This window comes from Pan paniscus, chromosome 5 (assembly GCF_029289425.2).
Source record: "Pan paniscus chromosome 5, NHGRI_mPanPan1-v2.0_pri, whole genome shotgun sequence".
Classification (NCBI taxonomy): domain Eukaryota; kingdom Metazoa; phylum Chordata; class Mammalia; order Primates; family Hominidae; genus Pan; species Pan paniscus.
In genome coordinates this window covers 129,553,159-129,576,784 of record NC_073254.2, presented here as the reverse complement: position 1 = coordinate 129,576,784, position 23,626 = coordinate 129,553,159, and the positions used below count along the sequence as shown (strand labels likewise).

At 38.0% G+C, this 23,626-nt stretch overlaps 1 protein-coding gene across 2 annotated transcripts in view; it reads left to right on the top strand.

Annotated features, from left to right (window-relative positions):
* The window catches only part of AK9 (adenylate kinase 9), a 199,535-nt gene that overhangs the window by 124,450 nt on the left and 51,459 nt on the right, over nt 1-23,626 (top strand). For both annotated transcript variants that reach the window (XM_057302574.2, XM_055114038.2), the window contains exons 22-26: nt 3,468-3,557; nt 4,032-4,232; nt 4,600-4,715; nt 18,005-18,217; nt 21,849-22,109. In XM_057302574.2, the coding sequence (XP_057158557.2) occupies nt 3,468-3,557; nt 4,032-4,232; nt 4,600-4,715; nt 18,005-18,217; nt 21,849-22,109 (881 nt within the window). The remainder of the gene's footprint in view (nt 1-3,467; nt 3,558-4,031; nt 4,233-4,599; nt 4,716-18,004; nt 18,218-21,848; nt 22,110-23,626) is intronic.

The following is a 23,626-nucleotide window of genomic DNA, read 5'->3' as shown; positions in this document are numbered from 1 at the left end:
CTGTGGGTTTGTCATAGATAGCTCTTATTATTTTTAGATACGTCTCATCAATAACTAGTTTATTGAGAGTTTTTAGCATGAAGCACTGTTGAATTTTCTTGAAGGCCTTTTCTGCATTTATTGAGATAACCATGTGGTTTTTGTCTTTTGTTCTGTTTATATGCTGGATTATGTTTATTGATTTGCGTATGTTGAACCAGCCTTGCATCCCAGGGATGAAGTCAACTTGATCGTGGTGGATAAGCTTTTTGATGTGCTGCTGGATTCAGTTTGCCAGTATTTTATTGAGGATTTTTGCATCCATGTTCATCAGGGACATTGGTCTAAAATTCTCTTTTTTTGTTGTGCCTCTGCCAGGCTTTCGTATCAGGATGATGTTGGCCTTATAAAATGAATTAGGGAGGATTCCCTTTTTCTTTTTTTTTTTTTTTTTTACTTTAAGTTCTAGGGTACATGTGCACAATGTGCAGGGTTGTTACATATGTATACATGTGCCATGTTGGTGTGCTGCACCCATTAACTCGTCATTTGCATTAGGTATATCTCCTAATGCTATCCCTCCCCGCTTCCCCCACCCCACAACAGGCCCCAGTGTGTGATGTTCCCCTTCCTGTGTCCAAGTGTTCTCATTGTTCAATTCCCACCTATGAGTGAAAACATGCGGTGTTTGGTTTTCTGTCCTTGCAATATTTTGCTGAGAATGATGGTTTCCAGCTTCATCCATGTCCCTACAAAGGACGTGAACTCAGAGGATTCCCTTTTCCCATTGATTGGAATAGTTTCATAAGGAATGGTACCAGCTCCTATTTGTACCTCTGGTAGAATTCAGCCGTGAATCTGTCTGGTCCTAGACTGTTTTTGGTTGGTAGGCTATTAATTATTGCCTCAATTTCAGAACCTGTTATTGGTCTATTCAGGGATTCAGCTTCTTCCTGGTTTAGTCTTGGGAGGGTGTATGTGTCCAGGAATTTATCCATTTCTTCTAGATTTTCTAGTTTATTTGCGTAGAAGTGTTTATAGTATTCTCTGATGGCAGTTTGTATTTCTGTGGGATTAGTGGTGATATCCCCTTTATCATTTTTTGTTGCATCTATTTAATTCTTCTCTCTTTTCTTTTTCATTAGTCTTGCTAGCAGTCTATCAATTTTGTTGATCTTTTCAAAAACCCAGGTCCTGGATTCATTGATTTTTTGAAGGGTTTTTTATGTCTCTATCTCCTTCAGTTCTGCTCTGATCTTAGTTATTTCTTCCCTTCTGCTAGCTTTTGAATTTGTTTGCTCTTGCTTCTCTATTTCTTTTAATTGTGATGATAGGGTGTCAATTTTAGATCTTGCCTGCTTTCTCTTGTGGGCATTTAGTGTTATAACTTTCCCTCTACACACTGCTTTAAATGTGTCCCAGAGATTCTGGTATGTTGTGTCCTTGTTCTCATTGATTTCAAAGAACATCTTTACTTCTGCCTTCATTTCGTTATGTACCCAGTAGTCATTCAGGAGCAGGTTGTTCAGTTTCCATGTAGTTGAGTGGTTTTGAGTGAGTTTCTTCATCCCTATAGGTGGTTTTTCATCCCTCACTCCCCTCTTACCCTGCTCCCTTCTGAGTCTCCAATGTCCATTATACCACTCTGTATGCCTTTGCATACCCATGGCCTAGCTTCCACTTGTAAGTAAGAACATTCCCAATGCATATGTTAACTCTACTATTGCATTTTAGATTTCCTTGCATTGTTTTCTTATTTCAGTTACCTTTCCTGTATTTCTGCCTTTATTTTAATCTATCTTTATGCCTCATGATTTTTATTTCATAGACTCAGTTGTTCTCTTGTGTTTTTTAGTACTCCAAGCATACATCTTGTAAAATTTACTCTGCTTTATATAAGAAATTGTCTTCAGAAGTAAAATTTTCATCTGAATCTTTGAATCAATACTCTCTTTTGCTTCGTCGATTTTGTTTTTGTTGTTTTTGTGGACTTATTCTTGGATGAAGCAGAATATATCCAACTCTTGCATTTACCAACAGGAAGGGTAGGTAGAGTATTTATAAGAACTCTGTCCCCCTACCCTGACTCCCACACACGTGTACTTTTCACTTAGACTTCTTGCCTGGCATTCTCAGATATAGACCTGTTATATCTGATATAGGTTAATGCAAATCAACCTAGTTCAAGTTGTAATATTTAGTAAGTACTCATCTTGTATGGCTCTTCTAGACTGAGGCTAGATCTTCACCCCCAACTATTGCAGTCTTTGATTAAGCCAGAGAAGCTAAGGCATTGTAGAATTATCTGTATATTCTTGGTGTTCTTTTCTCTTCCATGGTTTATAATGATTTTCTTAATTGAGCAACCTACAGTTAAACATGCCACCACCAGACCAGCCCCAGGCTTGTCCCCTTCTACTTCCTGCTCTATTGAGTATTAAACATTATAGATCCTGTTGAAAGAGGACCCAAGTATTATTTTAGCTAACTCAGAAGACAGTTTCCACCGTGTTGCAGAATGTGTGTGTGTATATACATACGTATATATGCATATAGATATATGTACTTTTGTCTATGCAAAACTTGTGTTTCAGAACTAGGAGCAGACTAGGATGAAAAGACAGATAATTAGTCCTGCCTTCCCTGAAACTACCTCTGCTGGATCTGTATGTGCAGCATGTCTTAACATCCTTCAGGAAAACAGTTTTCAACCTATATCTTCAACCGTGAAATTAGTTGAGATTCTCTTAAATCTCTCCATGCCTACACCTACAGCTGGGACTTTGCAATATCATCATCTCTCACTGACACTTTGTGGTCTTTTTTGGTGTACCTTCTTGAAAATTATTTTTTTTTTAAAGAGATCGTGTCTTGCTCTGTCACCCAGACTGGTGTGCAGTGGCACGATCATAGCTCCCTGTAACTTGAACTCCTGGGATCAAGTGATCTTCCCACCTCAGCCTCCCATGTAGCTAGGACCACAGGTGTGAGCCACCATGCCTGGCTAATTTTTATTTTTTGTAGGGATGTGGTCTTGCTGTGTTGCCTAGGCTGGTCTTGAACTCCTGGCCTTAAGTGATTCTCCCACCTCTGCCTCCCAAAGGCTAGGATTACAGGCACAATTCACTATGCCTGGCTTCATGGGTATTTTTAATAAGAAATTAAAAGGAATATCAGGCATTGTTAGTCTACTGCCAAATTAAAAGAAGTTTGATTAATATTTAACAAATTATCAGCCAGAATTGTATGTGCCATGTGTCAATTATTATTCTAGTCCATGTCCTTTTATGTGTTTAAGAATATTCTTTATTTTCTGCCTTTTTTATTATGTATTCTTATGCCATTCTTTCCCTAACAAGAACTTTGCTTTCTATTAGACATTTCATATACAATTTAAGCTATATTTTGAAATGTTCTTTGTGCCAAAACTTTCATAAAGGAATAATGTTTTCAAATTTAAACACTAACTATTAGATTTCTTTCTTAAGTATCTGAGCCTATCGAGGAAACTACAGTGGAAACAGAAATCCCAAAAGGATCCAAAGAGGGCCTGGAAATTGAAAAATTATCTGAAACAGGTTAGACTGTAAAATGAAAGTAGTTCTTGCATAAAAGTACTTTTCATATTTTCTTACAAAGGGTCCCTAATTTTAGGCATAGTAGGTGCTTCATACTTATTTCTTTCTATGTTGTATGCTAATTGACATACATAAATATTTGGCTTACTCCATTAAAAGTGTATCAAACCAGATTATAACACTGGTTTTTACACAAATTTGTTTTATACATTTTTTATTAACCGTTAAAGTTTCCTTAAGAAACTCATGTTAATTATCCAAAAGCTTGAGTTTTAGTAACAGGTAAATATACATCTACAGCAAATATAAGAACAAAGCATAATTAAATTATGAATTTATGAATGTATATTGTTGCTTAGAATATTATTTTTTAACTGTTTAAAAAAATTACAAAGTATAAGCTATTTTGGCAATATGGCTAAAGATAGGATATTTAAAGCCCCTTTTTTCTTTCCTTTGTCTTTTACTCCAAAGTTGTACTACCTGAGTTTCCAGAAGACTCTTATCCTGATGTTCCCGAAATGGAGCCATTTAAAGAGAAGATTGGTTCTTTCATCATCCTCTGGAAACAGCTAGAAGCAACAATTAGTGAGGCTTACATTAAAATTTTAAACTTGGAGATTGCTGACAGAACTCCACAGGAATTACTTCAAGAAGTGGTTGAGACTATGGAAAGTAAGGGCTTTAATCATAACATTTATTATCAACAGCAGGTGATAGTATTAGAAGCATTTTGAAACTTGAAAGCCTTCTTTGATGGTTTATGAAGTAAACGTTCAATATATCCAAGGCTGATGTATAAAATACTTAGCAACTATCACTGTGCAGGTCCTGACCAGTCAGAACAGCTATGTGGCCCAAACACCTCTGGCCATACCGGCCAGTTGTCACGTAAGGAACTTATAAAGGCCTATTTGCATACATATTTAATCTAAGAGACTAATAATAATAATAATTAATTTTCCCAACATTTGACTATAGTAATATGCTAATAACCTTTTTTACTAAAAATATTTTCCCCAATGATTCTCTTTTTCTCCAGAACCATTTCAATATACTGCATGGGAGTTAACTGGGGAAGATTATGAGGAAGAAACAGAAGACTACCAGACTGAAGCAGAGGTTGATGAGGAGCTAGAGGAAGAGGAAGAGGAAGAGGCATGATTCTTTTATTTCTACTCATTCTCATTTGTGAAGTCATTGAAAATATGCAAATAAGAGTGGTAACTACCACTTTTGGACCCCAAGTGAACAGGCATTCTCATTTGCACACACATTCTCCCTCTGCCTCAGCTTCACTTGACCCCCCTGAAATTCCAGGCTATGTAGTATGAAAAAAGACTCATGAAAAGATAAAAGGAAACTATTTTGCATGGAAAAAAAAGTTTAAGTTTTAAATACATAAATATTTTATAAATTTAGCAGAAGTGGTTGTTGTAAGTAAAAGAGGCTGCTTGCATGATAATAATGTGCAGTGTTCTCAATTAGGAGCAACCCATATTCAGGCCCCATCCACTCCCTTGGCATCAGAATTTGGACAGCCATTCTCATTTGATAGCTGCCCAGTTCAGACATCTATCAGTAATGAAACAGGAAGCAGTTCTTTTCATTTGAAGCTTTATAAGTAAAAAGTAATATTATTAAGTTATATAAACATAGACTTGTGATTAACTGGGTTAAGTTGCCTGACTTAAACCCAAATATATATGTGTCAAACAACAAACAATATGTAGTGTGATTCTGATAACAGCTTTTAGTACTTTATCACTAAGGAACTGGAGAGCCTTTCTTTGGGATGGCTAAAGGATGCGGGTTTTGTCCCACTCAGATTCAGATTCTTTTCTTTCATCATCCATCCTCTGCCATGTCTGCTGTTGTTCTTCTGTGTCCCACTCTGGTGCACCATAAAATGGTCTCTGGTATCTGCAGACAATTATCAGGCCGGCTGTAATACTCAAAGCTTATATTTTAAAGTATAGTCTTCATTAATAATATTTAAAAAACCCTCCCAATTCACAGAGCATTGGGTAGGGTACTAACAAGAGCCTAGCCTTAGGAATGGGGAATAACTAGACCTAGCATAAATGAAACTTTGGCCCCCCCATCAAAAAGCAAGAGCCAAAAGGATCAAACTGCTTCCAAGTAATTTAACTGTGTCCAAGAGCAATGCTCAAGAATATTTATGGGAATATAAAGTAAAATTCTAGCAGTCACTGAAGGATTGTGTGACCTGCAAACAGGCAGAAAAATATGACTCACAATGAGGAGAAAAAGTAATCAACTGAAATGGATTCAGAACTGACGAAGGTGTTCTTAGATGACAAGGACGGTAAAACAGTTGTTATTCTATATTTTCAAAAAGTTAAACAGAGATATAGAAGATATAATAAATACCTAAGTTGAACTTTTAAGATTGAAAAGTACAATATATGAAATGAAATATACATTAATGGTATGACCATAGTTTAGCCACTGCAAGAGAAATAGCAATAGAAACTATCCAAAATGAAACAACAGAGGAAAAAGATTCTGAAAAAAAATGAGAAGAGCATCAGTGATCTGTGGGACAACTTCAAGCAGCCTATTATACAGAATGCTTGGGACCAGAAGTGTTTCTGATTTTAGACTTTTTCAGATTCTTGAATATTTGCACAATACATACCAGTTGAGCATTTTTAATCTGAAATCCAAAATGCTACAGTAAGCATTTTCTTTGAGTGTCAGATCACTGCTCAAGAAGTTTCAGAGTTTAGAGCATTCCAAATTTCAGATTTGGGGATTAGGGATGCTCAACGTGTACATATAGTTCAGATCTACAAAAAGTATGTGTGAGGGGGATTGAAGAGAAAATGGCCAAGTTTTTTCTAAATTTTGAAAAAAATTACAAACTCTCAGATTCAATATGCCCAATAAATAAATATGCTCAAGCACAAGAAACATGAAGAAAATATTATAATAGCACCAAGTACATCATATTATTCAAATTGCTCAAAAACAGTTTTAAAAATAAAGGAGAAAACATATGCCACATACACAGGAACAAAGATAAGGATAACAGCATATTTCTCATCAAAAACAATGCAAGAAGAGAGTGGAGCAACATCTTTAATGTATTGAAGGGAAAAAAAATGTCAGCCTGGCACGGTGGCTCATGCCTGTAATCCCAGCACTTTGGGAGGCCAAGGCAGGCACATCGCTTCAGCTCAGGAGTTCAAGACCAGCCTGGGCAACATGGCGAAACCCCATCTCTACAAAAAATACAAAAATTAACCAGGCATGGTGGTGCACACCTGTAGTCCTAGCTACTCAGGAGACAGGTGGGAGGATCGCCCGAGCCCAGGAGGTCGAGGCATCAGTGAGCTGAGATCACACCTCTGCACTCCAGCCTGGGCAACAGAGTGAGACCCTGTCTAAAACAAAACAAAACGAAACATAAAATAAACTGTCAACCTAGGATTCTAAGTCCACTGAAACTCTCTTTTAAAAACAAAGGCAAGCTGGGCATGGTGGCTCACGCCTGTAATCCCAGCACTTTGGGAAGCCAAGGCAGGCGGATCATGAGGTCAGGAGTTCAAGACCAGCCTGACCAACATGGTGAAACCCCGTCTCTACTAAAAATACAAAAATTAGCCAGGTGTGGTCATGCGCACCTGTAATCCCAGCTACTCAGGAGGCTGGGGCAGGAGAATCGCTTGAACCTGGGAGCTGGAGGTTGCAGTGAGATCATGCCATTGCACTCCAGCCTAGGCAACAAAGTGAGACTCTGTCTCAAAAAATAAAAATAAAAAAATTAAAACAAAGGCAAACTGAAGACTCTGTTAGACATACAAAAGCTGAAAGAAAGCAGCCAGACACAGGTGGCTTCCCTGATGAATTCTGCCAAATCTTGAAGAAAGAAAGAAAACCAATTCTATACAAACTGTTCCAGAAAATTGAAGAGGAGAGAATACTTCCTAGTCATTCTATGAGATCAGCATTATTCTGATACCAAAACCAAAGACATTAAAAGCAAGGAAAGAAAAACAAACTGCAGTCTAACATCACTCATTAACATAGATATAGACATTCTTAACAAAATTTTAGCAAATCAAATCCAAAAATACACAAAAAGAATAATACACCGTGACCAAGTGGGGCTTATCTTGGAAATTCAAGGTTAGTTTAACGTTTGAAAAGCAATCAATGTAATTCATCATATTAACAAACTGAGGGGAAAAAACATGATCACCTCAATAGATATGGAAAAAGCATTTGACAAAATTCAAAATCTATTACTGGTAAGAAAAAAAAATGAAGGGAACTTCCTTAGCTTGATAAAGGGTATCCACAGAAAGTCTCTAACAGCTAATGTCATACTTAAGGGTAAAAGGCTGAATGCTTTTTTCCTAAGATCAGGACAAGGAAAGGATGTTCATTCTCACCACTTCTATTCAACGCTATACTGAAGGTTTGGTTACTGCATTCAGACAAGGAAAAGAAATAAAAGGCATTCAGATTGAAAAAGAAAGATGCAAATATCTTTATATGTAGGAGATAAGATTTTCTATTGTGATAGGCTGAATAATGGCACGCCAAAGAAGTTCATGTCCTAAGCTGTGAATTGACACCTGTGAATGTTACCTTATATGGCAAAAAGGATTTTGCAGATATGACTAAATTAAGGATCCTGAGATGAGGGAGTTATCATGGATTATCCACGTGGACCAATGTAATCACAAAGGTCCTTGTAAGAGGAAGACAGGAAGTCAGAGAGAAGGTGCTTTTAAGCCGGCTTTGAAGATAGAGAAAAGGACCATGAGCCAACCCTAGAAGTGGAGAAGCAGGAATGGATTCTCTCCTGAGGCCTCCAGAAAGAATTAACCCTGCCAACAAATTCACAGTAGCCCCATAAAATTCTCTGGGATTCTGATCTCCAAAACTGTAAGAAAATACATGTTTGTTGTTTTAAGCCACTATATTTGTGGTAATTTGTTAAGCAGCATTATGAAATTAATACATCTATGTGGAAAAGCCAATGGAATCGACAAAAAAAAAGCTACTAATAATTGAATTTAGCAAAGTTTCAGGACATAAAATCAGTATTCAAAAACCAATTTTATTTCTATGTGTAAGCAATAGACAATCAGAAATTGATTTTTAAATGCCTTTCAAAATAGGATCAAGAATATGTAATATGAAGGGATAAATTTAGCAAAAGATCCAGGAACAATACACTAAAAACTACAAAACTGTGCTGAGACAAATTGAAGAAAGCCTACATAAATGGACAGATAGATATACCAGGCCGGGCGCAGTGGCTCATGCCTGTAATCCCAGCACTTTGGGAGGCCAAGGCGGGCAGATCACGAGGTCAGGAGATCAAGACCATCCTGGCTAACACGGTGAAACCCCATCTCTACTAAAAATACAAAAAATTAGCCGGGCGAGGTGGCAGGCGCCTGTAGTCCCAGCTACTCGGGAGGCTGAGGCAGGAGAATGGCGTGAACCCAGGAGGCAGAGCTTGCAGTGAGCCGAGATCGTGCCACTGCACTCCGCCTGGGCGACAGAGCGAGACCCCATCTCAAAAAAAAAAAAACAGATAGATATACCGTGGCTGAGTATGGTGGCTCACGTCTGTAATCCTAGCACTTTGGGAGGCCGAGTCAGGCGGATCACTTGAGGTCAGGAGTTCGAGGCAGCTTAGCCAACATGGCGAACCCCCCTCTCTACTGAAAATATAAAAATTAGCCGGGCGTGGTGGTGTATGCCTGTAATCCCAGCTGCTGGCAATGCTGAGACACGAAAATCATTTGATCTTGGGCAGTGAGCCAAGATTGTGCCACCACACCCCAGCCTAGGTGACAGAGCAAGGCTCCATCTCAAAAAAAAAAAAAGTAAATATACCATGTTCATAGGTCAGAAGACTTAATATTATTATATCAATTCTCCCCAAATTTATCTACAGATTCCATGTAATCAAAATTAAAAACCCAGCAGACTGTTTGGTAGAAACTTATAGATTGATCCTAACATTCATTTGAAAATCCAGAGTACTTAAAATAATGAAAACAAATTTTAGAAAGAATAACCAAGTAAGAGAATTAATACATTTGATTTCAAGATTAATTATAAAGTTATAGCTATCAAAATAGTGTCATTGGCACAAAACAGCAAACAGATTAATAGAACACAAGGGAGTCCAGATATAGAGCCACACATATATGGACAATTGATTATTGACAAATCTACAGAGGCAATTTAGTGGAGAAAGGGCAGTAGTTTTAATAAATAGTGCTGGAACAATTGGAGATCTATATGCAAAATAATGAACTTTGAACCAAACCTCACATGATATACAAAAACTAACTTAGAATGTATTATAGGCCTAAATGTACATTACAAAACTTCTGGAAGAAACATAAGAGAGAATCTTTGAGACCTTGGATTAGGCAAAAATTTCTTAGACATGACACCAAAAGCAGAATCCATAAAGAAAAAGAATGATAAATTGGCCTTCGTCAAAAGTAAGAACTAAACTATTTTTAAAAAAACACTATTAAGAGAATGAAAAGACAAACTTGGATAAAATATTTGCAAATCACAAATCTGATGCAAGTCCTTATATCCAGAATAGATAAAGAACTCTTAATACTCAATGAGAAAACAACCCATTTTTTTAATGGGCAAAAGATTTTAACAGACACCAGATACTTCACCAAATAAAATATACAGATGGCTAATAGGTACATGAAAAGATGTTCAACCGCATTAGTCATTAAGGAAGTAAAAATTAAAATCACAATGAGACACTATTAGATAGTGATTAGAATGCCTAAAATCAAAGACTGACCATACCAAGTGTTAGCTAGGATGCAGAATAACTTGAACTCTTATATACTGCTCGTGGGAATATAACTTGGTACGACCACTTTGGAAAACAGTTTGGCAATTTCTTAAACAGATAAATATACACCTACCATAGCACCCAGTCCTTCCACTCCTAGGAATTTATCCCAGAGAAAGGAGAGCACATGCCCATTCAAAGACTTGATGAGTGGTCACAGCAGCTTTATTTGTAATAGCTCCAAATTGGAAACCATTCAGTAATTCATCAACATAGGAGGAGGGGTGACTGCAGTCTCTGCAAACCAGCAGACTTAGCCTCTCCTCTTGGTAGTTCTGAGGAATCCAGGCAGCCCAGATGAGTGGGTTTCCCTTCAGCAAAACATACCCTCTCCACCAAGGGACAAAGTGCTTCTTTAAATGGGTCTGGCTCCCTGTGCCACCCAACTGGGTGAGACCCTCTAACAGGGGTTGTTAGACATTCTATACAGGAGCGATCCTACTGGCATCAGGTTGGTGTTCAAGGTCAAAAGTCCCAGGAGAAGGAGCAGGCACCCATCTTTGCTGCTCTCTAGCCCTCTCGAGTAACATCTTCAGGCACGGGGGCAAATCAGATGAGTAGTGTCTGAAGTGAACCCCCAGCAAACTGCAGCAGCCCTACAGAAGAGGGACCTGACTATTGAAAGAAAAACAAACAAGTAGAAAGTGACAACAACAGCATCAACAACAACAAAAAGGCCCCCACAAAAACCCCATCCAAGGGTCAGCAGCCTCAAAGACTGAAACTTGACAAACTCACGAAGATAGAAAGAATCAGTGAAAAAATGCTAAAAACCCAAAAGGTCAGAGTGCATCTTCTCCTCCAAATGATTGCAGTGTTTCTCCACCAAGGGCACAGAAATGGATGGAGGATCAGATGGATGAACTGACAGAAGTAGGCTTCAGAAGATAGGTAATAAAAAATTAAGATGAGTTAAAGGAGCATGTTAACCTTGATAAAAGGTTGGAGCAATTGCTAACTAGAATAATCAGTTTAGAGAGGAACATAAATGACCTGATGGAGCTGAAAAACACAGCATGAGAACTTTGTGAAGCATACACAAGTGTCAACGGTTGAATTGACCAAGCAGAAGAAAGGATATTGGAGTTTGAAGAACACCTTACTGAAATAAGACATGCAGACAACAATAGAGAAAAAAGAATGAAAATGAATGAACAAAGCCTCCAAGAAATACGGGACTTCATAAAAAGACCAAACCTACAATTGATTAGAGTACCAGAAGGAGACAGGGAGAATGGAAACAAGCTGGAAAACACACTTCAGGATATTATCCAGGAGAACTTCCTCAATCTAGTGAGACAGGCCAACATTCAAATTCAGGAAATACAGAGAACACCATTAAGATACTCCATGAGATCAACCCCAAAACACATAATCATCAGATTCTCCAAGGTTGAAATGAAGGAAAAACTGTTAAGGGCAGCCAGAGAGAAAGGTCAGGTAACATACAAAGGGAAGCCCATCAGACTAACAGTGGACCTCTCAGCAGAAACTTTACAAACCATAAGAGACTGGGGGCCAATATTCAACATTCTTAAAGAATTTTCAACCCAGAATTTCATATCCAGCCAAACTAAGCTTCATAAGCAAAGGAGAAATAAAATCCTTTCCAGACAAGCAAATGCTGAGGGATTTCATTACCTCCAGGCCTGCCCTGCAAGAGCTCCTGAAAGAAGCACTAAATATGTACTGGAAAGGAAAAACTGGTACCAGTCACTGCAAAAATACACCAAAATATAAAGACCAGTGACACTACAAAGAAACTGCATCAACTAGTGTGCAAAATAAGCAAATAGCATCATGATGACAGGATCAGAGTCACACATATCTATACTAACCTTAAATGTAAATGGGCTAAATGCCCCAATTCAAATGTACAGAATGGCAAGCTAGATAAAGAACCACAATCTATTGGTATGCTGTCTTCAAGAGACTCATCTCACATGCAAAGATACACACAGGCTCAAAATAAAGGGATGGAAGAAAATTTACCAAACAAATGGAAAGCCAAAAAAAGCAGGGGTCACAATCTTAGTCTCTGACCAAACGGACTTGAAACCATTAAAGATCAAAAAAGACAAAGAAGGAGACTATATAATGGTAAAGGGAACAATTCAACAAGAAGAGCTAACTATTCTGAACATATATGCACCCAATACAAGAGCAGCCAGATTCATAAAACAAGTTCTTAGAGACCTACAAAGAGACTTAGAACCCCACACAATAATAGTGGGAGACTTTAACACCCCATTGTCAGTATTAGATCATTGAGACAGAAAATTAATGAGGATATTCAGGACTTGAACTCAACTCTGGATCAAGTGGACCTAGTTGACATCTACAGAACTCGATACCCCAAATCAATAGAATATATATTCTTCTCAGTGCCACATGGCACTTATTTTAAAATCAAACACATAATTGGAAGTAAAACACTCCTCAGCAAATGCAGAAGAACTGAAATCATAACAAACAGTCTCTCAGACCACAGTGCAAGCAAATTAAGACTCAGGATTAAGAAACTCATTCAAAATCACACAATTTCATGGAAATTGAACAACCTGCTCCTGAATGATTGCTGGATAAATAATGAAATAAGGCAGAAATCAAGAAGTTCTTTGAAACCAATGAGAACAAAGAGACAATGTACAAGAATCTCTGGGACACAGCTAAAGCAGTGTTAAGAGGGAAATTTATAGCACTAAATGCCCACATCAGAAAGCTAGAAAGATCTCAAATCGACACCCTAACATCACAATGAAGAGAGCTAGAGAAGCATGAGCAAACTAATCCAAAAGCTAGCAGAAGACAAGAAATAACTAAGATAAGAGAAGAATTGAAGGAGATAGGGACACAAAAAAACCTTCCGAAATACCAATGAATCCAGGAGTTGGTTTTTTAAAAAATTAACAAAACAGATAGACCACTAGCTAGACTATTGAGAGAGAGGAATCAGATAGACACAATAACAAATGATAAAGGGGATATCACCACTGATCCCACAGAAATACAAACTGCTGGGCCGGGTGCGGTGGCTCATGCCTGCACTCCCAGCACTTTGGGAGGCCAAGGCGGGCAGATCACCTGAGGTCAGGAGTTTGAGACAAGCCTGGCTAACATAGCGAAACCCTGTCTGTACTGAAAATACAAAAATTATCTGGGCATGGTGGTGCACGTCTGTAATCCCAGCTACTCGAGAGGCTGAGACAGGAGAATAGCTTGAGCCTGGGAGGTGGAGGTTGCAGTGAGCAGAGATCACACCATTGCACTCCATCCTGGGCTACAGAATGAGACTTTTTCTCCAAAAAAAAAAAAAAAAAGAAAGAAAGAAAAGAAATACCAACTGCCATCAGGGAATATTAACACCTCTATGCAAATAAACTAGAAAATCTAGAAGAAATGAATAAATTCCTGGACACATACACCCTCCCAAGACTGAATCAGGAAGAAGTTGAATCCCTGAGTAGACCAATAACAAGTTCTGAAATTGAGGAGGTAATTAATAGCCTACCAAGCATAAAAAGCCCAGGATCAGATGGATTCACAGCTGAATTATACCAGAAATACAAAGAGGAGCTGGTACCATTACTTCTGAAACTATTCCAAACAACTGAAAAGGAGAGACTCCTCCCTAATTCATTTTATGAAGCATCAGCCTGATACCAAAACCTGGCAGAGACACAACAAAAAAAGAAAGCTTCAGCCAATATCCCTGATGAACACCAATTCAAAAATCCTCAATAAGATACTGTCAAACAGAATCCAGCAGTGCATCAAAAAACTTAAACACCGTGATCAAGTTGGCTTCATCCCTGGGATGCAAGGCTGGTTCAACATACACAAGTCAATAAACATAATCCATCACATAAACAGAACCAAAGACAAAAACCACATGATTATCTTAATAGATGCAGAAAAGGCCTTTGATAAAATTTAACATCACTTCATGTTAAAAACTCTCAATAAACTAGGTATTGATGGAACATATCTCAAAATAAGAGCTATTTATGACAAACCCACAGCCAATATCATATTGAATGGGCAAGAGCTGGAAGCGTTCCCTTTGAAAACCAGTGCAAGACAAGGATACCTTCTCTCACCACTCCCATTCAACATAGTATTGGACGTTCTGGCCAGGACAATCAGGCAAGATAAAGAAATAAAGGGTATTCAAATAGGAAGAGAGGAAGTCAAGTTGTCTCTGCTTGCAGATGACACGATTTTATATCTAGAATACCCCATTATTTCAGCCCAAAAATGTCTTGAACTGATAAGCAACTTCAGCAAAGTCTCAGGATACAAAATCAATGTTCATAAATCACAGGCATTCCTTTACACCAACAATAGGCAAGCAGAGAGCCAAATCATGAATGAACTTCCATTCACAATCACTACAAAGAGAATAAAATACCTAGGAATACAGCTAACAAGGGATATGAAGGACCTCTTCAAGGAGAACTACAAACCACTGCTCAAGGAAATAAGAGAAGACACAAAGAAAAACTTTCCATCCTCATGGATAGGAAGAATCAATATCATGAAAATGGCCATACTACCCAAAGTAATTTATAGATTCAATGCTATTCCCATCAAACTACCATTGACATTTTCACAGAATTAGAAAAAACTAACTTAAATTTCATATGGAATCAAAGAAGATCCTGTATAGCCAAGACAATTCTAAGCAAAAAGAGCAAAGCTAGAGGCATCACGCTACCTGACTTCAAGCTTGCTGCAAGGCTACAGTAACCAAAACAGCATGGTACTGGTACCAAAACAGACATATAGACCAATGGAACAGAACAGAGACCTCAGAAGTAATACCATATATCTACAACCATCTGATCTTCAACAAACCTGACAAAAACAAGCAATGAGGAAAGGATCTCCTATTCAGTAAATGGTGCTGGGAAAACTGGCTAGCCGTATGCAGAAAACTGAAACTGGACCCTTTCCTTACACCTTATACAAAAATTAACTCAAGATGGATTAAAGACTTAAATGTATAACCCAAAAGCATAAAAACCCGTAGAAGAAAACCTAGGCAATACCATTCAGGACATAGGCATGGGCAAAGACTTCATGACAAAAATGCCAAAAGCAATTGCAACAAAAGCCACAGTTGACAAATGGGATCTAATTAAACTAAAGAGCTTCTGCACAGCAAAAGAAACTATCATCAGAGTGAACAGGCAACCTGAAGAATGGGAGAAAATTTTTGCAATCTACCCATCTGACAAAAGTCTAATATTCAGAATTTATGTTGAACTTAAACATATTTACAAGAAAAAAAACAAACAACCCCATCAAAAAGTAGTCCAAATATATGAACAGACACTTCTCAAAAGAAGACGTTTATGTGGGCAGCAAACATGAAAAAAGCTCAACATCACTGATCATCAGAGAAATGCAAATCAAAACCACACTGAGATACCATCTCACGCCAGCCAAAATGGCGATTATTAAAAAGTCAGGAAATGACAGATGCTGGTGAGGCTGTGGAGAAATAGGAATGCTTTTACACTGTTGGTGGGAGTGCAAATCAGTTCAATTATTTGAAACACAGTGTGGCGATTCCTCAAGGATCTAGAACCAAAATACCATTTGACTCAGCAATCCCATTACTGGGTATATATCCACAGGAATATAAACCATTGTACTATAAAGACACAAGCACACATATGTTTATTGTCACACTATTTACAATAGGAAAGACATGGAACCAACCCAAATGCCCATCAATGATAGACTGGATAAAGAAAATGTGGTATATATACACCATGGGATGCTATGCAGCCATAAAAAAGAATGAGATCATGTCCTTTGCAGGGACATGAATGGAGCTGGAAGTCGTCATCCTCAGCAAAGTAACACAGGAACAGAAAACCAAAATCACATGTTCGCACTTATAAGTGGGAGTTGAACACTGAAAACACATAGACATCAAGAGGGGAATAACACACACCAGGGCCTGTTGGGGGTAAGAGGAAGGAACGTAGAGGATGGGTCAATAGTTGCAGCAAACCACCATGGCACATGTGTACCTATGTAACAAACCTGCACATTCTGCACATGTACCCCCCCTTTTTTTTTTGGAAGAAATAAAGAAAAACTGAAAAAAAATTATAAGGACTTGAAAGGATTTTACCCCAAATAAAATCAATTACTAAAATATGGGCTTAGGAAGAAAGATAAAAGCTAAACCAAAATAATAGATGGGGGAGGCTTTATAGGTCATTTCTTACATACACCTTCACTGATTAGATAAGTCCCTGTATTTTTTGAACATCATAGGAAAAAAATCATTATTTTCCAGCTCGTTTTGAAGCTTGCATTTTTTTTTTTTTTTGAGATGGAGTCTCACTCTGTCACCCTGGCTGGAGTGCAGTGTGCCATCTCGGCTCACTGCAGCCTTCACCTCTCGGACTCAAGTGATTCTCCTGCCTCAGCCTCCTGAATAGCTGGGATTACAGGCACGCGCCACCATGCCTGGCTAGTTTTTATATTTTCAGTAGAGAAGGGGTTTCACCATGTTGGCCAGGCTGGTCTCGAACTCCTGACCTCATGTGATCCACCCCACCTCGGCCTCCCAAAGTGCTGGGATTACAGGCATGAGCCCCCGCACCCAGCCAAGGCTTGCATATTCTGATATTAATATCAAGTAAGAATAGTAAAAGGAAAGGTTAGTCTCATTTTTGCACCTTTGTAGAAAGTTTGTTGTATCTTGTTTTGTGGAAAGAAGTATGATGTAAATAAGTATGTAAAGTATTCCCTTTGTATTTTTAAAAATACTATATATGTGCCTAAATATATATCTATTTTTATAGGCATATTGGTAGGATTTTTTTAATGAGTCTGGGAGATAAAACTATTAAGAATGCTAACATAGTACTGGAAGAAAAAAGGTGAAAAGAGATTTTCACTTTTTATACATTGTGATGTGTTTTGAATATTTTTACAGTAAGCATGTATTTTATATCATAAAAAACATTTTTTAAGTGTATTTCCCTTGCTTTAAATAAATTGAAAGAATCCTTAATGGACTTTGCAATATTTTCTTTATCATAAATGAAAATACATTTTACACTTTCAATTGAGCTAAATAGGATATTTCCAAATTATTATTTGATCATATATCCACTTAATACCAAAGTAAATCCTGAGGCATCTCTCATTTAATTTGCCATGGGTAAGAAGTTGTGACCTTGACTCAGCTTTTACTTTTAGGGAATAATTCTATTTTAGAAACTGACCTCACAATGACCCAGCATCAACACATCCCGGAGTTTTTCATTACATCTATGTTGGTAGAGGACTGGGGGCACCTTCATTCTCAGTGCTGCTTTATTTTCCTCATGAAAATAAAGAAACTTAGAATGTGCACTTAGAGTAATATATGAGAAACTGATTTTTAATTAATTAAAATAATGTAAGGACTGGCTTTTTGTGGATAGTTTTCAAGTTGCTACAGATTAAATATTATTCAAGAAGCATTTTAAAAAATTCTCTGCATCAAAATACTTTTTTAGTTTAATGTTCTCCAAACTTTGAATACCGTTTCTAGGGTGAAGATAAAATGAAGGAGAGAAAGAGGCATTTGGGAGACACAAAACACTTTTGTCCGGTGGTCCTCAAAGAAAACTTCATCCTGCAACCAGGAAACACAGAAGAAGCAGCCAAGTATCGAGAAAAGATCTACTACTTTTCAAGTGCTGAGGCTAAAGAAAAGTTTTTGGAGCATCCTGAGGATTATGTGGCTCATGAAGAACCATTGAAGGTGAGACAGTATTCCTATCTTAATGATTGCTCCCACAGGATTTTTTTGGGACTGATTACAAATCACCATCAATTTACTTAAGGGTGAAATCCCCAATCTGATATTACAATATAAAGAAAATATCTAAGTTCAAAGAACAACTTTTTGGAATATAACATAAAATAATTATCTATTTTGATTTCTTTAGTAATGACTTGTGTCAAACCAGCACTTAATATCTGCCTTTTTAGCTGAAATAAAAATAAAACAAAACACAAACACAAACAAACCCCACAGATAGATTAATTCCTTACTATAGTGAGGCCAGTCATTCTGGTTAGTCTCTCAGAGCAGAGCAGGATGATGGTCTTTTACAGGATTTTGGAGAAGAGTGGAATTCAGGGATTGGTGAACTTTCAGAGGCATAAGTGGGTTGACATCTATGGAAGTAAGATTACTCTAGTGATGCTGCTGTTGACTGGTTCACACTCAGAGAATTGTTATAGGGGTAAGTCCATCCTGACTGGTTGAGTTTCGAGAGTGAGGGCTGACACTGGTTGGTTGGATTGCAAAAATGTATTCCCTGAAGTGAGTTTACCCTGATTAATTAAACCAATTTAAAATTGGTTGAGTGGCTATTGTTACCATGGCTATACAATAGTCATTTTTTAGTGGAGCATTGTTATAGTGGAGAGGGACACTTTGGTGAATCTTCCCTGGACATTTTTCTGTTACAGCTTTGGCTGACTTTCTCAAAGCACTCTCATCATAAGCAGATATTATTGCTCTTTGGCCCTCCAGAAGCTCAACAAGGAAAATGCATTGATCCTCAAAAAAAGACCTTTGTGCTTGACCAGTCCACTTTTGCTTTGACTGGACCACTGCCACCTCTTAGTAGCCATTGCTTTGATTGTGCTTTGTCTTCAGGATCATACTGATAAAGCCATGTTTCATCTCCTCTACAATTCTTCAAACAAATGCTTCAAGATTCTGATCCCATGTGTTTAAAATTTCCATCGAAAGCTGTTTTTGTCAGCAGATGATCTGGGTGCAACAGTTTTGGCAATCATAGAGTAGAAACTTTTTTCAACTTTAATTTTTCAGTCAGAAAAATTGTACACTGAGCCAACCTAGATGTCTAGGTGTTTTGGCTATTGTTTCTGCTGTTAATCATCAGTCCTTGTCAATTAGGCCACAAACAAGACAAATTTTTTCCTCACAAATTTAAGTGGATGGTCTGTTACTGCGGGCTTCATCTTCAACATTGTCTTGTCCTTTTTTCAAACAAATTGTCCATTTGGAAACTGCTGATCTCTTTAGGGCATTGTCCCCGAAACTTTCATAAAGCATCAATGATTTCACCATTCTTCTTCTCAAGCTTCACCATAAATTTGATGTTTATTCCTACTTCAATTTTAGCAGAACTCATGTTGCTCTGATAGGGGCTGTTTTCAAACTGATGTCTTATCTTTCTTAGTGCCTCAAACTAGATCCTGTTCAGACATGTTATAACAAGTTCATATGAGTTTATTTGGTGCAAAAAAAAGTGAATCCATGCATAGTTTTGTCATAATATGCATTTTCCATCAACTTTTTGAAGACCCCTCATATTTTTAGATTTTTGAGAAAATTCCGTACTGTTTTCCATAATGGCTTTCCTACTTTACATTTCCACAACAGTGTACAAGTGTTCCCCTTTCTTCACATCCTCATCAGTATTTGCTATTTTTTTTTGTCTTTTTGATAATAGCCATTCTAATTGAGGTGAGATGATATCTCACTGTGGTTTTGATTTGCATTTCCCTGATGATTAGTGATATTGAGCATTTTTTCATACACCTGTTGTCCATTTGTATGTGTTCTTTTGAGAAATGTCTGTTCAGGTCTTTTTTCCCCATTGTTAAATCAGAATATTTGGGTTTTTTTTTTTTTGCTACTGAGCTGTTTGAGTTCTTTATATATTCTGGTTATTAATCCCTTGTTGGATGGATACTTTGCAAATCTTATCTCCTATTCTGTAGGTTTTCTCTTTACTATGTTATTTTCTTTGTGATACAGAGGTTTTTTTTAGGTTAATGTAATCCTATGTGTCTATTTTTGCTTTTATTGCCTGTGTTTTTGAGGTTTTACCTGGAAAAATCTTTGCCCAGACCAATGTCCTGTAGCACTTCCCCAATGTTTTCTTCTAGCAGTTTTATATATTCAGGTCTTCCATTTAGGTCTTTAATCCATTTTGAGTTGATTTCTGTATAGGTGAAAGATGAGGATCTAGTTTCATTCTTCTGCATATGGATATCCAGCTTTCACAGCACCATATATTAAAGAGACCATCCTTTCTTCCATGTATTTGGTGCTTTTATAGAAAATGAGTTGGCTATAAGTGTTTTGGCTTTCTTGAATTACTTTACTACTGTGCTATGCTATAGCTCCCTGGGATAGGATTACTGGAGCAAGATATATACATCACAATATATTGCCTTATTACTTTTGATAATATCAATGCCTTCTTAAAACGAACACATGGAACACAATCTAAGCTCTTCTGTATAATTTGGGCCATTTTCATGAACCTCAATTTTTTATATAGTGCCCATGAGACTACTGAAGTATGTGGATGGTTGTGCCCTCACAAAGAAGCCCCAATCCACTGGTGATGGGGGTCATTTAAGGACTGTGGCCACTTACCCTTTTCTGTTGTTGTTGTTTTCAGCTGTAATTTCCGCTTAGTCTGGTTTGCTGTTTGTGATCTATTGCCTTGTTTTACACAAATCCATATGGATAAGATCCTGAAATCCTGACTGTATTTCCATAGTTTTGCAAAGCATAAAATGAACTGGGTTTTCCAGAAACATTTCCCTTCCCTACCATAGGGTACCTGAATACAGTCTGAGCACCAGACAGCCCTAGTTGCGAGACGTTTAACTGGTGGGTGAGTGAAGTGTTAATCCGGTAGTTTTATCACGGAGAGGTTTAAAATGTGATTTAAAAGTACGGTGTGAGGCTGCAGCTATATAATTTCATGTCATTCTAATTTTTCTCCTTCCCCTTGCAAAAACTCCAGCCCCTTTGAGGCTTATCCTACTCGGATATATCAAGAAGCCCCGTTCCTCCTTGCTGCTGTCACCTACTAATTTCTTAGTATTTCCTCACAATCACAGAAGACTTAGCTGCTGCTTCATTCCAGTACTCACCATTGTTCTTGACAGTTTCAGCATCCCGTGGGTGATCCATACAATGTGAGTCCTGAGATTACTGGAATAAATGGAGAAGGCTCTAAATTTTTATTATTAGTGGGCTTTCTGTTTGATAGATTTATTTTATTATGTTAAGAAAGTATCTTTCCATTCTGTATTAACTAAAACTTTTGTCAAAAACAAAAATAAGTAAACTCTATTTTATTAAATGCCTTTTGGCATATGATACCAAGATAATCATATATGGTTGTTGGTGCTCCCTGAGGACCAGTGTTGATGGAACTAATTATGTTAATTGAAATCCTGATATCTAAGCATCCTTGAGTTCATGATGTGATCATTCCTACCCCATCTTAGGGAGGGCAGTTAATAAGTCTTATGTGTTCTAAATTACTCAAAACTGCTTTTCCTTCACTCTCCCTTTATCCCACCCCTCCCTGACCCACCCCCTGTGACAGGCTCCTCCATTAAGAATATGCCTTGTCGGCCCCCAGGGCTCTGGCAAAACTATGTGTGGAAGACAGTTGGCAGAAAAATTAAACATTTTTCACATTCAGTTTGAAGAAGTTCTTCAAGAAAAACTACTACTCAAAACTGAAAAGAAAGTGGGACCTGAATTTGAGGAAGATTCTGAGGACGAGCAAGCTGCCAAACAAGAACTTGAAGAGCTTGCAATTCAGGCCAATGTCAAAGTTGAGGAAGAAAATACAAAAAAGCAGGTAGTAATCTCTTTTTTTGTTTTTTGTTTGTTTTGTTTTTGCTGTTGTTATTGTTGTTGTTTTTGAGACAGGGTCTCCATCTGTCACCCAGACAGGAGGGCAGTGGCACAATCACAGCTCACCAAAGCCTCAACTTCCCTGGGCTCAGGTGATCCTCCTGCCTTGGTGTATTAGTCCATTTTCACACTGCTGACAAAGACATACCGAGACCAGGCAATTTACAAAAGAAAGACATTTAATGGACTTACAATTAGTTCCATGTGGCTGGGGAGGCTTCACAGTCATGGCAGAAGGCAAGGAGGAGCAAATCACATCTTACGTGGATGGCAGCAGGCAAAGAGAGAGCTTGTGCAGGGAAACTCCCCGTTATAAAACCACCAGATTTTGTGAGACTATTCACTATCACAAGAACAGCATGGGAAAGGCCTGCCCCCATGATTCAATTACTTCCCACTGTATCCCTCCCATAACATGTGGGAATTCAAGATGAGATTTGGGTGAGGTCACAGTCAAACCATATCACTTGGCCTCCCAAGTAGCTGGGACTACAGGTGTGCACCACCATGCCCAGCTAGTTTTGGTATTTTTTGTAGAGATGGGGGTCTTGCTATGTTGCCCAGGCTGGTCTCAAATTCCTGGGCTCAAGCCATTTACCCACCTTGGCCTCCCAAAGTGCTGGGATTATAGGCATGAGCCACTGTGCCTGGCAGTACTAATCTATGCAGACAGCTGTGCTTACTGGTGTTACTCTGGGGTAGTGGTAGTATAAAACTCTATAAAGTTTCTAAGAAGAGAAAATAATTAGCCCATAAAAATCATTTAAAGAGTCATATTCATCATATGCTAAATACAAATCTTCCAGCTCTTCTAGAATATAAAGTACTGAGTTTTATATGACTCCAAAAAATTTCAGAAAAATTTTCCTTGACAAGGCTGTTTTATAGCATTTATTTGGAAGTATGATATTTGGTATATCTGACTTAGACAATAAACTTTTCCATTATTGTGTTCTCTGATTTCTATCAAATAGCATAAAAATCTGCCCCAGCCTTAGTGGAGATCTCAAAATATTAATTTCTAATGATGCCTTACCAGAAAGTTTGTACTGTATTAATCTGTTCTCTCGTTGCTATAAAGAAATACCTGAGATTGGGTAATTTTTAAAGAAAATAGGTTTAACTGTCTCGCAATTCTTCAGGCCATACAGGAAGCATAGTGGCATCTGCTTGGCTTCTGGAGAGGCCTTAGAAAACTTACAATCATGGCGGAAGGTGAAGGGAGAGCAGACACATCACATGGCCAGAGCAGGAGAAAGAGAGAGTGAGGTGGGAGGTGCCACACACTTTTAAACCACTGGATCTCATGAGCACTCACTCACTACAGTCATGACAGTACCAAGGGGGTAATGGTGCTGAACCATTCATGAGAAACTGCCCCCATGATCCAATCACCTCTCACCAGACCCCACCTCCAGCATTGGGGATTGCAATTCCACATGAGATTTGGGCGGGGAAACA